The sequence below is a fragment of the Dipodomys ordii genome, unplaced genomic scaffold (genome assembly GCF_000151885.1).
Source record: "Dipodomys ordii isolate 6190 unplaced genomic scaffold, Dord_2.0 Scaffold44, whole genome shotgun sequence".
Taxonomy (NCBI): Eukaryota; Metazoa; Chordata; class Mammalia; order Rodentia; family Heteromyidae; genus Dipodomys; species Dipodomys ordii.
The window spans coordinates 8,976,321-8,989,615 of record NW_012267260.1 but is presented as its reverse complement, the minus strand read 5'-3'; the positions used below and the strand labels follow the sequence as shown (position 1 = coordinate 8,989,615).

Here is a 13,295-nt window from a genome sequence, read left to right as displayed (position 1 = left end):
GGGGTCTAGTCGTGGGGCCTGAACTCTGGGCCTGGGCGCTGTCCCTCAGCTCTTCAGCTCAAGGCTAGCGCTCTACCACTTGAGCCACAGCGCCACTTTCGACTTTTTTCTTTTTACTTATGTGGTGCTGAGGAATCGAACCCAGGGCCTCAGGCATGCAAGGCAAGCGCTCTACCACTGAGCCACCTTCCCAGCCCCAGCCTTTATTTCTTTAGTTACTTTTCATATAGGGTCTCCCGCCTTTCACCCAGGGCTGACCTTGGCTACCTGTAACTCCATCATTGCTGGGATTACAGGCCTGTACCACCACCCTGGGCCTCATTCCCCCTATCCCAGGCCAACGATATAAAGTATGGTACCCTCCTGCAGAGCTCTGCCAGGCAGCCCTACTGTCGGAAAAGGAGACGATCAACTCTCTGTCACGTACTGTGTGGCAGAGTTTCGGCAGAGGTTTTGTATTTTCACCTAACTGTGAGTGTCCACAAGCTATGTAACATGAGCATAAAGCAGGCTCTGTGTTCGGAAAACACAGAGATGTGGCTCACGGGTGGGGTGTTTGCCTGGCACACACGAGGCCTTGGGTTCGAGCCCCAGCACAGTCTAGACTAAGTAAACAATGATACCAGTTAGATAAACTTAACTGAATTCATTGGTGCATTTCCAGCTGCTGACAGTGTCAGCTTCTGATGGTTTGGCGGGAGGGGCATGACCCGGGAGCAGCTGTAATAACAACTTCTACCATAGGGGGCGCCTCTGATCCAGACCGCCTCCATCTTCCTCCCTCAAGCCCCTTCCCCACCAAGTCAGGGCTGCAGGATGTGAGGAGCCCAGGGCTCAGCCCAGCTGAGAGCGGAAGTGGCCACGCTTCTGAGATGCCCCAAGCCACCGCCTCCTCTAGCTCGGAAGGTTCAAGTCCCGGCCCCCTACACAGTCTGCCTTTTCCCTCTGGCCTGTTCTGGCTCCCTCAGGGAGCCGAGCCCGGGTGACGAACAGACACACAGCCCTGCTTGGCTTCCAGAGCAGGAGGCAGATTCTCTCCCTAGCTCATCCATCCTCACTGGCCATCCTGCTGTCTCCCCAGCCGCCTGGCTCATCTAGCCCTTCCTGTGGACAGACACACGTTATAGACAGGGGAAACTGAGGCAGAGGTAAGCGCAGCCAACAGCAATGGAGATGGCCCAGAACTCCGGCAGCCAGACACCAAAATCTGTGCTTTTGACCTCTACCATCATCCTAGGATTGACAGATGCAGTGGGTGGGGCAGAATACATGGGTGACAAGGGCTGGAGGACCCTGTGGGGTGCTCGCTGTCACCAGTGCGGTGGCGTAGGTCCCTAACATGTGCCACATGTGTGCCGTGCTGTGTCCACGGGTTGCGGGTTACACAGAAGCAGCGCCGAGGCCTCACAGGACAGCAGTACACATGTGTGCGTGCGTGCATGTGTGCGTGTGCACGTGTGTGAGCGAGTGTGTGTGCCCAGCGTGGAGCTGCAGGGCACGCTGTGGGGGTGGGCACCGCCCTCCTTTGTGTGGCTGTGTCATCTGCTTTAACAACAGTGAGGGCTGGGGGTGTGGCCCGGTGCCTGCCTGGCAAGACGTAAGAGGCCCTGGGTTCTGTCCGAGAGAGAGAGAAAGAGAGAGAGAGAGAGAGAGAGAGAAGCAAACAAAAGAAGTAAGAGATGTAGGAGCTGGTAGAGGCCGTCCGCAGGGTCCCCAAGCTGCTGTGCGTTTCTCTATGGCGTTCTGCTCACGGTGCTGGGTGCTCCTATGCATGTGTGTTTACATCAGTGTGGGTGTGCCCAGTACCCTAGGTGGGCACCCTGTGTGTGTGTGTATTTGGGTGCACAGAAGACATCTGTGAACTGTGCGTGACACGTGCCTGTGCATGTGTGCGTTTGTGCACGGGCAGGTGTAAGTGGCAAGGTGGAGAGAAAGCAGAGCTGAATTCCAGTCCTGCCTCTGCCGCTCCCCAGCGCTGCGATCTGGGTTCAGAGGCCGAGTGTCGGCCTCATCAAAGGAGAAGAAGGTTACCTGTCCTCAGGCCCTGGTGACTTAGGAAGATTTTGAGATCTGCAGATTGCAGTTCATAGCCAGCCTGAGCAAGAAGGTCTGTGAGACGCTTCTCGCCAATTAACCATCTGTGGGGCTGGGAGTGTGTCCTAGTGGTAGAGCGCTTGCCTTGCATGCATGAGGCCCTGGGTTCGATTCCTCAGCACCCCAGAAACAGAAAAAGCCGGAAGTGGCCCTGTGGCTCCAGTGATAGAGCTGAGGGTCAGCGCCCAGGCCCAGAGTTCAGGCCCCATGACTGACAAAAAAAAAGAAAGAAAGAAAACAAATTAACCATCCAAAGGCTGGAAGTGGAGCTTTGGATCAAGTAATAAAGCACCAGCCTTACAGCTCAGGGACATCTCCCAGGGCCTGAATTTGTGACCGCCCCCCTCCACTAAAAGAGAGATGTGCAGACAAGAGCCGGCATGGCACACAGGCGCTATTGGAAGCTGCAGCCGTGTGCACAGGAGGTGTGCAGGCCCCAAGGGGCGAGTACGCAGAGCTGTGAGTGTTTCAGAGAGGCTGCAGGGGAGGGGGCCGCCCCGGCTGTGGAGGTGAGAAATGGGGGCTTCACTGGGCGTAGGAGCCTCTGGTACATACTTACATACCGTGTTTGGGGGGGCTAGGGAACGAAGCCCCAGACTCATTCTAGGTGGGGCTGTAGAGGGAGGGGCCTGGCTGGGGGGAGGGGGCTGTCTGCGGCTGTCAGTCCTGCCGTGGATGGAGGGGGCGCCCCCCTCCGACGGTGATTGAGCCCCGGCTCTCCCACCAGGCCTGCCAAAATACATGGAGACAGGGTGTAATTACCGGCACTTACCGTGGCCATTACCCCCCTCGCCGCCGCGCGTGACACACGACCCGTCAGCTCAGCGTTTGCACCATTAAGGGGCCTCATTAGCATCCCGGCTCAGAAGCAAAATTACCCTCACTGCTCATTTCAAGATGTCATCAATTTTAATTTAGGGCCCAAAGATAGTACAATGGGAAGGCCCTCCCCGGCCGGTGGGGGAGGGGCACGCAGGGAGGAGAGGGACCGAGGCAGGCGGTGGGGAAAGGCGAAGGAGCAGAGACAGGAGGAAACTATCTATCGCTTTCCCCCAAAGGACCCCAGGATAAAGAATTAGGGGTGCAAGGGGAGACAGAAGGCTTGACCACCTCTTGAGAGGGTCGTGCGGAGGTGAGGATGTTCTAGATTACTCCTTTCACTTGAGGAGGTGCGTTTTTGCCATTTCTAGGGCAGATGGGGAAACGGAGGCACAGAGTCCTGGCACAGCCCACTTTTTTCGTTTCCTTTTATTTACTTTTTTTCTTTTTTGAGACACACTATGTAGCCTAGGTTGACCTCAAACCCCAATCCTCCTACCTCAGCCTCCTGAGTGCTGGGGTTACAGGTATACGTCCCAAGATGGGCATCAGAGCCTGTCTGTTTGCCATAGTCGCTCCACGGGGGTGGCCTTGCCCAAGTTTCCTACTTAGCAAGCCTAGCCTCATCTACTTACCCACAGACCTGGAGCTCTCCCTCCTCCCCCCTACAGGCTCCCCCCCCCCCCGCCTGCCTGCTGTCCAGGCCCCTCAGCTCAAGGTCACCTCTGTCTGTCCGCTTCCATGCCTGGCCACAGTTTCGGCCTTACAACCTCGCCCCTGGGACTTGCTCCTGGTGCTGCTCCAGTGGAGAGAGGATTCCTGTCCAGGAACAAAAGAATGGGGTGGGGCCCGCCCCTCTGGCATTGCTCAGAGATGGGGGGTACTGGGGGGTGCTGGGGAGGGCTATGGCGGCCTGCCTCTGCTTGGTGACACGCCAGTGGCAGCCGCGGAGGTTTGGGTGAACAGCAGTGGGTGAAAGCGCCTCTGCTGGCCCCACATGTGGGTCGCTCCAGGGGGCACAACTGGGCCCACTAGCCCATGTCCCGGGGTGTCTTCAGTATCCTGGGGTGAATCAGGCAGCGCACACCCTCAGCTAGCTGTTCTCCAAGCGGGATGGGGGGGACCCCCGGCACCGCCGTCCTCTGGCGAGTGAAGGGTCTTTGTCACAGGCCTGCTTTAGGTGGGTGGAGCCCTTCTCTTCTAGATCTTTCTAGCTAGCTCCAGCAATCCCTGCAGGAGCCCAAGGGGCTATTTCCCCACTTGTAAAGGAGGCCACAGCCCACATCTTGGTTCTTTGAGACACTGCAGCGTGAGGCTTGGTGACACGGCAGTGGGCAGTGGGCAGCGGGTAGACGGCCTGGCCTGGGGGCTCAGGCCAGAGCCATCACCACACAGCGCCCTCCCCACCATGGCGGCCAGGAGAGGGGAGAGGGGAAGGGAGAGGGAAGGCCCACACCCCAGCCCAGCGGCAGCATCTGCATCTGCGTAGGGGCAGGCACACAGAAGACAGATCGCTCCCTTAATCACTCTGCAAAAGAACCCCAAGCCGATATAATATTATAATTAATTAATTCACTAAAAAGGTATTAAACTTCTCTCCCCCCTGTGGATATTATCTGAATTCATTGACCTTTAGAAAAATCACCCTCTAATTGTAACCAGGTCCGAAAGCATTTGCAGCCTGTCCCTTTTACATTAATAATATCTTCCCGGACCCGGCTCGGGCTGCTTAAATATTGTATAAATTCCACTGCCCCCCTCAGAAAAAGAGAGCGAAGAAAAAAGATGAGCTGGAAGAGACGGGAGGGGATGGAAGCTGGAGTTCTGGGGGCCAGGGGTCCTGGGGGTGGGGCAGGAGGGGAATCCAAAGGTCTTCTCTAGCTGTTCTTACTGGCTGGGGGGAAGGGAGGGGGGAGGAGGCAGGGCACAGGTTGAAAGAGCATTGAACTTGAGGCTGTGTGTGTGTGTGTGTGTGTGTGTGTACTGGGAACACACACGGCTGTGTCTCAGACTCTCAAACAGTAAAGGAAGAATCTGACTTAAAAGAGGAGGAAGCAATGAAGCCCAGCACCAGAGGCTCATGCCTGTAATCCTAGCTACTCAGGAGGCTGAAATCTGAGGATCACAGATTGCAGCTAGCCCAAGCAGGAAAGTCTGTGAGACTCATCTTCAATTAACTGCTAAAATGCCAAAGTGGAAGCATGGCTCAAGTGGTAGACGACCAGCCTTGAGCAAAAGAGCTCAGGAACAGTGCCCAGGCCCAAGTCTAGCACATGTGCATGTGTGCGCGTGTGTACATGCACGCATGCACATGCGCACGCACACACACACACATATACACGCGCGCACACGAGATGGCTATGTGTGCCGTACAGAACATTCTGAGATCTGGCTAGCCCTCCAAGATGGTGGGGGAGATGAACTTGGAAATGCAGAGCTGCCTGGTCTGGAGTTCTGTAGGAACTAGGGGAGAGACCAGCTGCACAGACACAGCAATTGGGGCTGAAGCCTTTAGGCCAGTGCGCTCTCCTCTCGAGCCCTGCCCTCCAGCACCTGGGCTCCTGCCTTGGCGCAGCTACAGCCCTTTCCAAGACCCCATCCCATTTTTGTCCCCAGGAACTCAGCCGCGCCCCCTCTCCCCCATGAGGAGCCTGGACAGGCCCTCCCTGCTTCACAGCCCACTCGCTCCTTAATAAGAATTCTTCCGTGGACCTCACACCTGGGAAGGTGCTGTCCGCCGCACGCCCAGGAGAGATGGAGGATGAATTGTTACTTAATGAGAGCCAGCCCTAACCAGGGCGATGCTGGAGACCTGGGCCTGCTCCTACCACAGGCCAGTCCCAGATAACACACTGTCCAGTGGCCTGTTGAAGTGCTGGAGGTTCCCCCAGGCAGGGTGGCAGCCACCGTGGCAGGCAGCCTGCAATGCTCGCCACCCGCCTGGGCAGGTGGCAGCCTGGGCCTGACCTCGGGCGTCCTCCTGTGGACAGAACTCCACTCACACCCGGGTGCTGCCATGTGTCATCCAGAACCTGCGCCCCAGGCTGAGGGCACCCAGGGACCTGGAAGGGACCAGCAGGCAGTTTGGGGAAGGGGGGACAGCGTAGTGGCCCCGAAGAGCCCCCCTGAAGAGGCGGGGCAACCCTCCCCTCCACTGAGCAAGTCGCCAGGGTGAAGGGGAAGCCAAGTAGGGTAGCAAGAAGCCCTCAACAGCCAGAAAGATGGGCGCAGATTCTGGACACCACCCCTCTCCACTGCCCAGTCCAGGATCTGCAGGAATCCCTCCAACCAGCCAGGGCTTGACCCGGGGGGTGGGGGGGTTGCCCTTGGGGGACCGGCTTCCCTGGCAGTGGGCTGGGACCTGGCGTCGCAAGGAGCCTGGGGCCCTGGCTGGCTCAGGCTGGACAAGGTCATCCAGGACTCCATGTGACCTTGACCTGAATCCCACAGCCTCCACCCGCCGGGCCAGCCCACCACAGCGCCCGCAGCAGCGCTTCCTCAGCGTGGATTCCACCTTCCTCCTCTGCACGGGCCCTTGCCCTCAACCATTTCCATCCTGAGATTTTTTTTTTCTTTAATTAGGCCTCTTTAGCCTCTCAAGGTCTTGTGGACGGGGAAGTGATTTTGGTCTCTAGAAAGTCAGGAGGGACCTGGGCAAAGCTGAGAAATCTCTTCCGGCTAGTTTCTGGGGCCCAGCCTCCACTGGGCGCCCCTGCAGCCCCAGCCCATTTGCCCAGCCTGGGAAGAATCCCAACCTCCCAGAACCTTGGAGCAGAGGATCTGCTCGGCTCCCACGGCCAGGCCAGGCAGAGTGCTGGGAAGGGACCGCACCTCGCCCTGTGCTCCAGCCTCCTCCATGATAGAGTGGGGCCTCCCCCAACCCCAAACACAGCCCAGCATTCCAGGAAGCCTGCCCTGCCCCAGGCCCCCAGTGGGAGAGGAGGCTGGCCACCGCACCCCATTAGGGTGTCTCAAGAAAGAAGTCACTAGAACAGGGCAGGGGCAATGTGACCGTAGAGCCCAAGGAGAGCCACTCCCGCCCCACATCCTCCTCCCTCTCCCAGGCCCAGCGGCAGGCGCACACCAGTGTGGCAACAGCGCCATCTTGTGGCCTTAAGGAGGCAGCACACCCAAGGACAGAGCTGAAGACCTGGGGTTTCTCTCTGCACCCCTTCCCAATCTGCTTCAAGGAACATTTGGAGTCTGAGCCCCGGAAGAGGCTCACGGGGCGAGTGCGCTGGTGCCAGCCCACTGCAGAGAGACAGGACAAGCAGGTACAAAGCACAGTGTTTACTAAAGGCACAACGTGGGGGCTGGAGGGGAGCTGCTCTTCCGCAGCGGTCCCGCGCTCAACCCCGAACCCAAACCCCTCACACCACCCAGGGGAGAGCTGTTAGCACCAAAGGGGGAGGGGCGGGGAGTACCAGGCAGGGGGACGGGCTTGTGGTCACCCCTAGAAGGCAAGCCTGGGCACCTGCAGACCAGCAGCTGCGTCAGGGAGGGCACGTCCCGAACCCCTTGCTCCTCCCGGGCTTCGTGGGGGAAGGGGCTCAGGCTCAGAAGATGGACTCTCCCGCCAGGAGCTAAGTCCTAGCCTGCCCCAGCCCCCCACTTCCCTGTCATTGTCCCCTCCAGAAGTCGGGCTGAGAGCCAGTTCCCAGCCAGCCCCAGGACAGGGTGACCCGAGGGGGTGCTGAGCCCCGGGTGCTGCCGAGGAGGCCCCCAGTCCCGTGAGGCCCGCGGGGGGCGAGGGCGGAGTGACGGCTACTTCACACGTGGAGCAGGCCGCGGGGGGCGGGGCACTGCGTCACAGCACCTCGCCCTCCTCCATGCTGAAGCTGCTCCGGCGGCTGCTGGCTTTGGAGGCCTCGGGCGACATGGTGGAGAAGAGGGGGTCGGAGGCCAGCGGGAGCAGCGAGTCGTCCAGGAGCATGAGGTCCAGATCCTTCTTGGACAGGCTGGGGAATGGGGAGCTGTGCTCTGGCCCCAGGGGGTCGGGGTAGGCCGCGGGGCCATCACCCCCACCTCCAAAGCCCAGGCTGTGGCTGAAGTCCAGGGGATGAAATGGCGACGGGGGCTGGGCGGGTGGGGGCAGCGGGGCCTGGGGAGGCAGAGCCTGCCGCGGCTCAGGCTCGGGGACCTCAGCCCCCAGCATCAGCGCCTCCCCCGGGCCCTCTTCGCCAGGCAGCTCCTGCTTCACCACCTGCTGGGCCAGCTCCGCCATGTTCATGCCGGACGGGGAGGTGGTGGGGAGGCCGTGCACTCGGGCCTGCATCTCCAGCTCCTGCAGGGGAGGGGGGCGCAGAGCACTAGGACACCATGGTACCAGCCACCCCATGGCCTCCTTCCCCAGCCCCCCCCCCGCCCCTGTGAGCCCACACCACAGAAGTGTCAGCTGAAGAAGGCAGAGAGGACAGCGCGTCTAGACCAGCGCCTCCCCACGCTGCAAGTCTTGACTCATCCGTGCAATGCGAAAGCACCAGCGCCCTCTCTGGGCTCTCACTGGGAGCAGACTTGTCTAGACTAGATAGGCACAGAAATGACCAGAAGCCACGGCGACGAATAAGGATCAGTTTCCCTTCATGAGACTTTGATTGTTCATGTTGGAGAAACAGAAGCTGAGACCGGGCGCCAGTGGCTCTTATCTGCCATCCTCGCTACTCAGGAAGGCTGAGATCTGAGGAGCGTGGTTCAAAGCCAGACAGAGCAAAGTCCATGAGACTCTTATCTCCAATGAACTACCAGAAAACCAAAAGTGGTGCTGTGGCTCAAAGTGATAGAGCACTAGCCTTGAGCTGAGCCCAGCAACAGCACCCAGGCCCAGAGTTCAAGCCCCATGCAAAAGAAAAAAAAGACACAGGACTGGGAAGGTGGCTCAGTGGTAGAGCGCTTGCCTTGCATGCCTGAGGCCCTGGGTTCGATTCCTCAGCACCACATAAGCAAAAAGAAAAAAGCCAGAAGTGGCACTGTGGCTCAAGTGGTAGAGCGCTAGCCCTGAGCTGAAGAGTTGAGGCACAGCGCCCAGACCCAGAGTTCAGGCCCCACAACTGGAAACCCCCCCCCCAAAAAAAGACACAGAAGCTGGAAAGCTACAGTCCGCTTGAGCCACAGCACCACTTCCAGCTTTCTGGTAGTTTATTGGAGATTAGTTTCACAGCTTTTCCTGCCCAAGGCTGGCTTTGAACCATGACCCTCAGATCTCAGCCTCCTGAGTAGCTAGGATTACAGGCGTGAGCCACTGGCACCTGGCCATTCTTTTTTTTTTTTTTTCAGGCAGAAAAAAGAGTTTATTGGGGGGAGAGCAAACTGCAGGCCTGCAAGAAAGGAGGGAGGCAGGCGGAGACAGAGGGGGAGGAAGAAGGGAAGAAGAGGAAGAAGAGAAAAGAGAGGGAGAGAGGAGTCTGATCAAAACTCACAGATGCAGAGCCTGAGGCTTGGCCAGCAGGCTGGGCCTGGTAATCCCACCCAACCCTTCCCATCCCATCCTGTCCCGTCCCTTCCCATCCCATCCCATCCCGCGCATCACTAGCAGGTTTGCATTTTCCCCGCCTCCCTGAGGTCAGGGGCAACAGGAACTTGGCACTGGCTTGTAGAAGTGGCACGTGACCCAGGGAGCCATGCCAGACTGCCAGGGCCAGCTCTGCATGTGCCCAGCCACAAGCTTGGGCTGCAGAATGAGGCTCAGAATCTGCAGCTGGCACGTGTCACTTAAAGGAAGCAGACCCTGACCAGGGGCATCTCCTCCTCCCGACCCCCCTGCCCAGGCTTGGGGTCACCGCTCCCAGGGGAAGTGCAGGTTCAGGGCCAGACCTGGATGCGGAGCCAGAGCTGCTTGTTGGTCATCTCCAGGCGCCGCGAGTGGCTCTCGAGCTCCCGGGACTTCTGCAGGTCCTTCTGCATCCGCCGGATGTAATCCACCGAGGCCTTCAGGATGGTGCCTTTGTTCCAGCGCACGTCCCTGCCGTCACACCCACGGTCAGAGCCTCCCGCCCACCGCCCACTGGTGCTGCTTCGCCCGCGGAGCCCACCACCCCGACACCTGGCCGCGCCCTCCCTCCCGGCAGTGCCTCCTCCAGGAAGCCTCCCTGGACTGCAGCCTTGACCTGCTGCCCTTGCAAGCTTGCAGGTCCTGCCCCAGCTCTCCAGATTCAGCAACACGTAACAACCAACGCGTCGCTCCAAGAAGTGACTTTAGTCCCCTCTGTCTCTGGCCACCCAATGGGGCTGGGGACAGATACTCCCTCCGGCTGCTTCCCCCACCCCCTGCCCCCACCACTCCCTCCCTCTGCTCACAGGTCATTGGCCTTGGGGATCAGCATCCCCAACTCCTTGATGCGGTCATTGATGTTGAACCTCCGCCTCCTCTCAACTGCAGGCAAAAAGGGGTTCCAGAGGGTGCGGTTAGAAGCGTGGGAACCCGCCCAGGAGAAGCCGGGCCCAGAGCGTGTGTCCCAGAGCGCGTGTCCGGGGCTGCAGCTTAGATGTGGCGCTTCTGGGAGGTGGGGGGTGAGGAAGGGGCAGCCTCCAGCAGCCCACAGGACAGAACCGGAACCAGAACTGCCGGGGGGCAATGACCCTCCCCCACACCCAGGCCCCACGCCCAGAAGATCACAATCAATCCCATCACCTGGGAATTTCAGGACCACCCCCGGTAGCTCCTCCCACCCCTCCTAGAAAGAACCGAAGGGCAGAGAATGGAGTCGCCATTCTCCACCATGGGGTCGTCGCTGGGGCTGACAAGAGGGGCCAGGCCTGGAGAGGCTTCTAGAACAGTGGGGGGGGGTCGGTGTGTGTGTGTGTGTGTGTGTGTGTGGTGTCCCTGTCCAGCCCACGTGTGTGTGTGTGTGTGTGTGTGTGTGTGGTGTCCCTGTCCAGCCCACGTGGGGGGGTCGGTGTGTGTGTGTGTGTGTGTCCCTGTCCAGCCCACGTGGGAGCTAGGAGGGAGATGGCAGCACTCACTTAGGTTGTGATTGTCTTTCTTCTGTCGTTCCTTGGCCAGGGCTCGGCTCTCAGCATCTGGGGGTCAGGAAAGAAGGTGAAGTGCAGGGAGGGAGGGAGAGAAGGAGGGAGGGAGGGAAGGCCAGGCCAGGGCCCTGGAGCAGGGAAGGGCAGCAGTACCTGTGAGCTCGCGCTTCTGGGTCAGGTCTGCGGGGCAGGAGCTGCTGGTGACACCCACCAGTGAGGCCGTGACCTGGGGGTCGCTGCTGTACACGTTCAGGTGGCTGCTGGACAGGGGTAGCTGTGGAGGGCGTGGCAGGGAGGGGCTCCATGAGTGGGGCTCCCCTTCCTGCGGGGAGCTCCCTCCGGGGCCCATCTTCCCTGGGGCAGGGGTTCCTGCACTGAACCAGCCAGTGACTCTGCGACTCAGAGCTGAGCCTGACACTGCCCTGCCCTTAGGAGCTGGGTCTTCCAATGGAGAGATCTGGGTTTAGCAAAGCCCTGGGGAGGGGCTTAATCTGCTCAGGGTTTTCTGGATGGTTCCCTGTGGGGCATGGAATGCCACTGAGGGAGAGGAGGGGTGAGGCTGGGCTGAGAAGCTCTCGGGATACCTGATTGTGCCCACAAGCTCTGTCTCTCGGTCCTGTGTGTGCACACGTGGGCGCGCGCGCGCGCGTGCGCGCGCACACACACACACACACACACACACACACACACACGGGTGCCCACACTCTCCCCACCCCCAGCAAGCCATAGGCCTGTACACGCCCAAGTACACGCCCAATGCACTTGAGATGTGAGAGACCAGAACAATGGGACAGCCTCCGCCCCTCCCCTCTCCTCCAAGCTGCTAGCTGCAGGTTTGGACCCAACTGGTCCAGGCCAGCTTCTACTAAGTCACTTAGTCTGTACCGGCTCCCACCGAGAGCTGCTGGGCAATGTCACCAGGGCAGTGGAGGCTGAGGACTGGCTGTGACTCCCAAGGCGGAAACTGAGAACTTTCCTGGGGAGGCATGGTGGGAGGCTGGGCTGGAGGTAGTGCGCCACTCTGTTCATGAAGTCAGAGGGCCTGGGGGGAGTCGCGGGGAGGAGAGCCAGGAGCGACAGCAGAAAGCATTAACAGGAGGATCACGGTCTTGGCTAGCTGGGACAAAAATGTGAGACCTTTCTCAAAAATCATATAGGCAAAAAGGGCTAGAAGCGGGCTGGGAAGGTGGCTAAGGGGTAGAGCGCTTGCCTTGCATGCCTGAGGCCCTGGGTTCCATTCCTCAGTACCACATAAGCAAAAAGAAAAAAAGCGGGAAGTGGCGCTGTGGCTCAAGTGGTAGAGCGCTAGCCTTGAGCTGAAGAGCTGAGGGACAGCGCCCAGGCCCAGAGTTCAGGCCCCACGACCGGACCCAAAAAAAAAAAAAAGGGCTAGAAGCAGGCACAAGTGTTAAGAGTCCTGCCTGGAAAAGTGCAAAGCCCTGAATTCAAACCCCAGGAACTGGGAAAAGCAAAAGGAGCCCTGCTTGCTCAGAGCCAACTCCCGTGGTCCCTGCCTGCGCTGGCCCTCTCTGTCCTGCCTCTTCTCAGCTGCCCACAATCCTGTAGGTAGATGGCGGCACCGTCTCACACCTGAGCAAAAGGGCTCCGTGGCTGCTGGACTTCTCAAGGAAGGTCATGGCTGAAACCAATTCCCCAAGCCTGGGCCTTCCTGCCTGCCATCCCTGCCTGGGAGTCCAGCGGCCACCTACAGGACACTGTTACAGGGACTTGTCCTAGGGCTGGGGACAAGGCTTGGCAGAGCAGGGGACTGACGCACCCCCAGAGGGGCTTCCTGTGCACTCACAGAAGCCTTGGTGAAAGGCAGGGCACCCCCCCCCAGAGACTCTGGAAACAGCCCAGCCACCCCTCCCCTTTATTGCCTCTCCCGTCTCTTCCGGAGCCCCATGAGACAACCCGGGTGGAAACACCTTAATTCATAATTTGTGTGTGTATGCGCTTGCACATGTGTACACAATCCTGGAGCTTTATCTCAGGGCTGGGCGCTGTCCCTAAGCGTCTCTCTGTCCAAGGATAGAACTCTACCACTTGAGCCACAGCGCCACTTCCCGGTTTTGTTTGGTGGTTAATTGGAAGCTGGCTTTGAACTGTGATCCTTTGATCTTAGCCTGTTGAGTGCTAAGATCACAGGTGTGAGCCACCAGCCTTCATTCATAATTCTGATTGCCCCCGGCCGGCAGTTGAGGGAGGTGACCCTTGTCCCTGCCAAGATGGCAGCTCCCAGGTGAGCTCTGGGCAGGCTCAGCCGCCGCGGTTCCCTGGGTGCCCGCCGTGCCCGAGCCCGGCTGGAGTACCGTATTGGGCATCTGCATCTCGGGGTTGATGTAGCCCAGCACGTTGTCCAGCCGCATGATGTTGTCAATAACGTCATCGAACTGCAAAAGACAAGAGTCCACGTG

At 59.3% G+C, this 13,295-nt stretch overlaps 1 protein-coding gene across 3 annotated transcripts in view; it reads right to left on the bottom strand.

The window, feature by feature from the left end:
• Nucleotides 1–7,188: 7,188 nt before the first annotated feature.
• Nucleotides 7,189–13,295, bottom strand: part of Tfeb (transcription factor EB) — a 44,576-nt gene continuing 38,469 nt past the window's right edge. For all 3 annotated transcript variants that reach the window (XM_013019235.1, XM_013019237.1, XM_013019236.1), the window contains exons 4-9: nt 13,191–13,271; nt 11,032–11,152; nt 10,873–10,929; nt 10,207–10,282; nt 9,724–9,871; nt 7,189–8,197 (exon numbers count right to left, since the gene is read on the bottom strand). In XM_013019235.1, the coding sequence (XP_012874689.1) occupies nt 7,721–8,197; nt 9,724–9,871; nt 10,207–10,282; nt 10,873–10,929; nt 11,032–11,152; nt 13,191–13,271 (960 nt within the window). In that variant the 3' untranslated portion in view covers nt 7,189–7,720. The remainder of the gene's footprint in view (nt 8,198–9,723; nt 9,872–10,206; nt 10,283–10,872; nt 10,930–11,031; nt 11,153–13,190; nt 13,272–13,295) is intronic.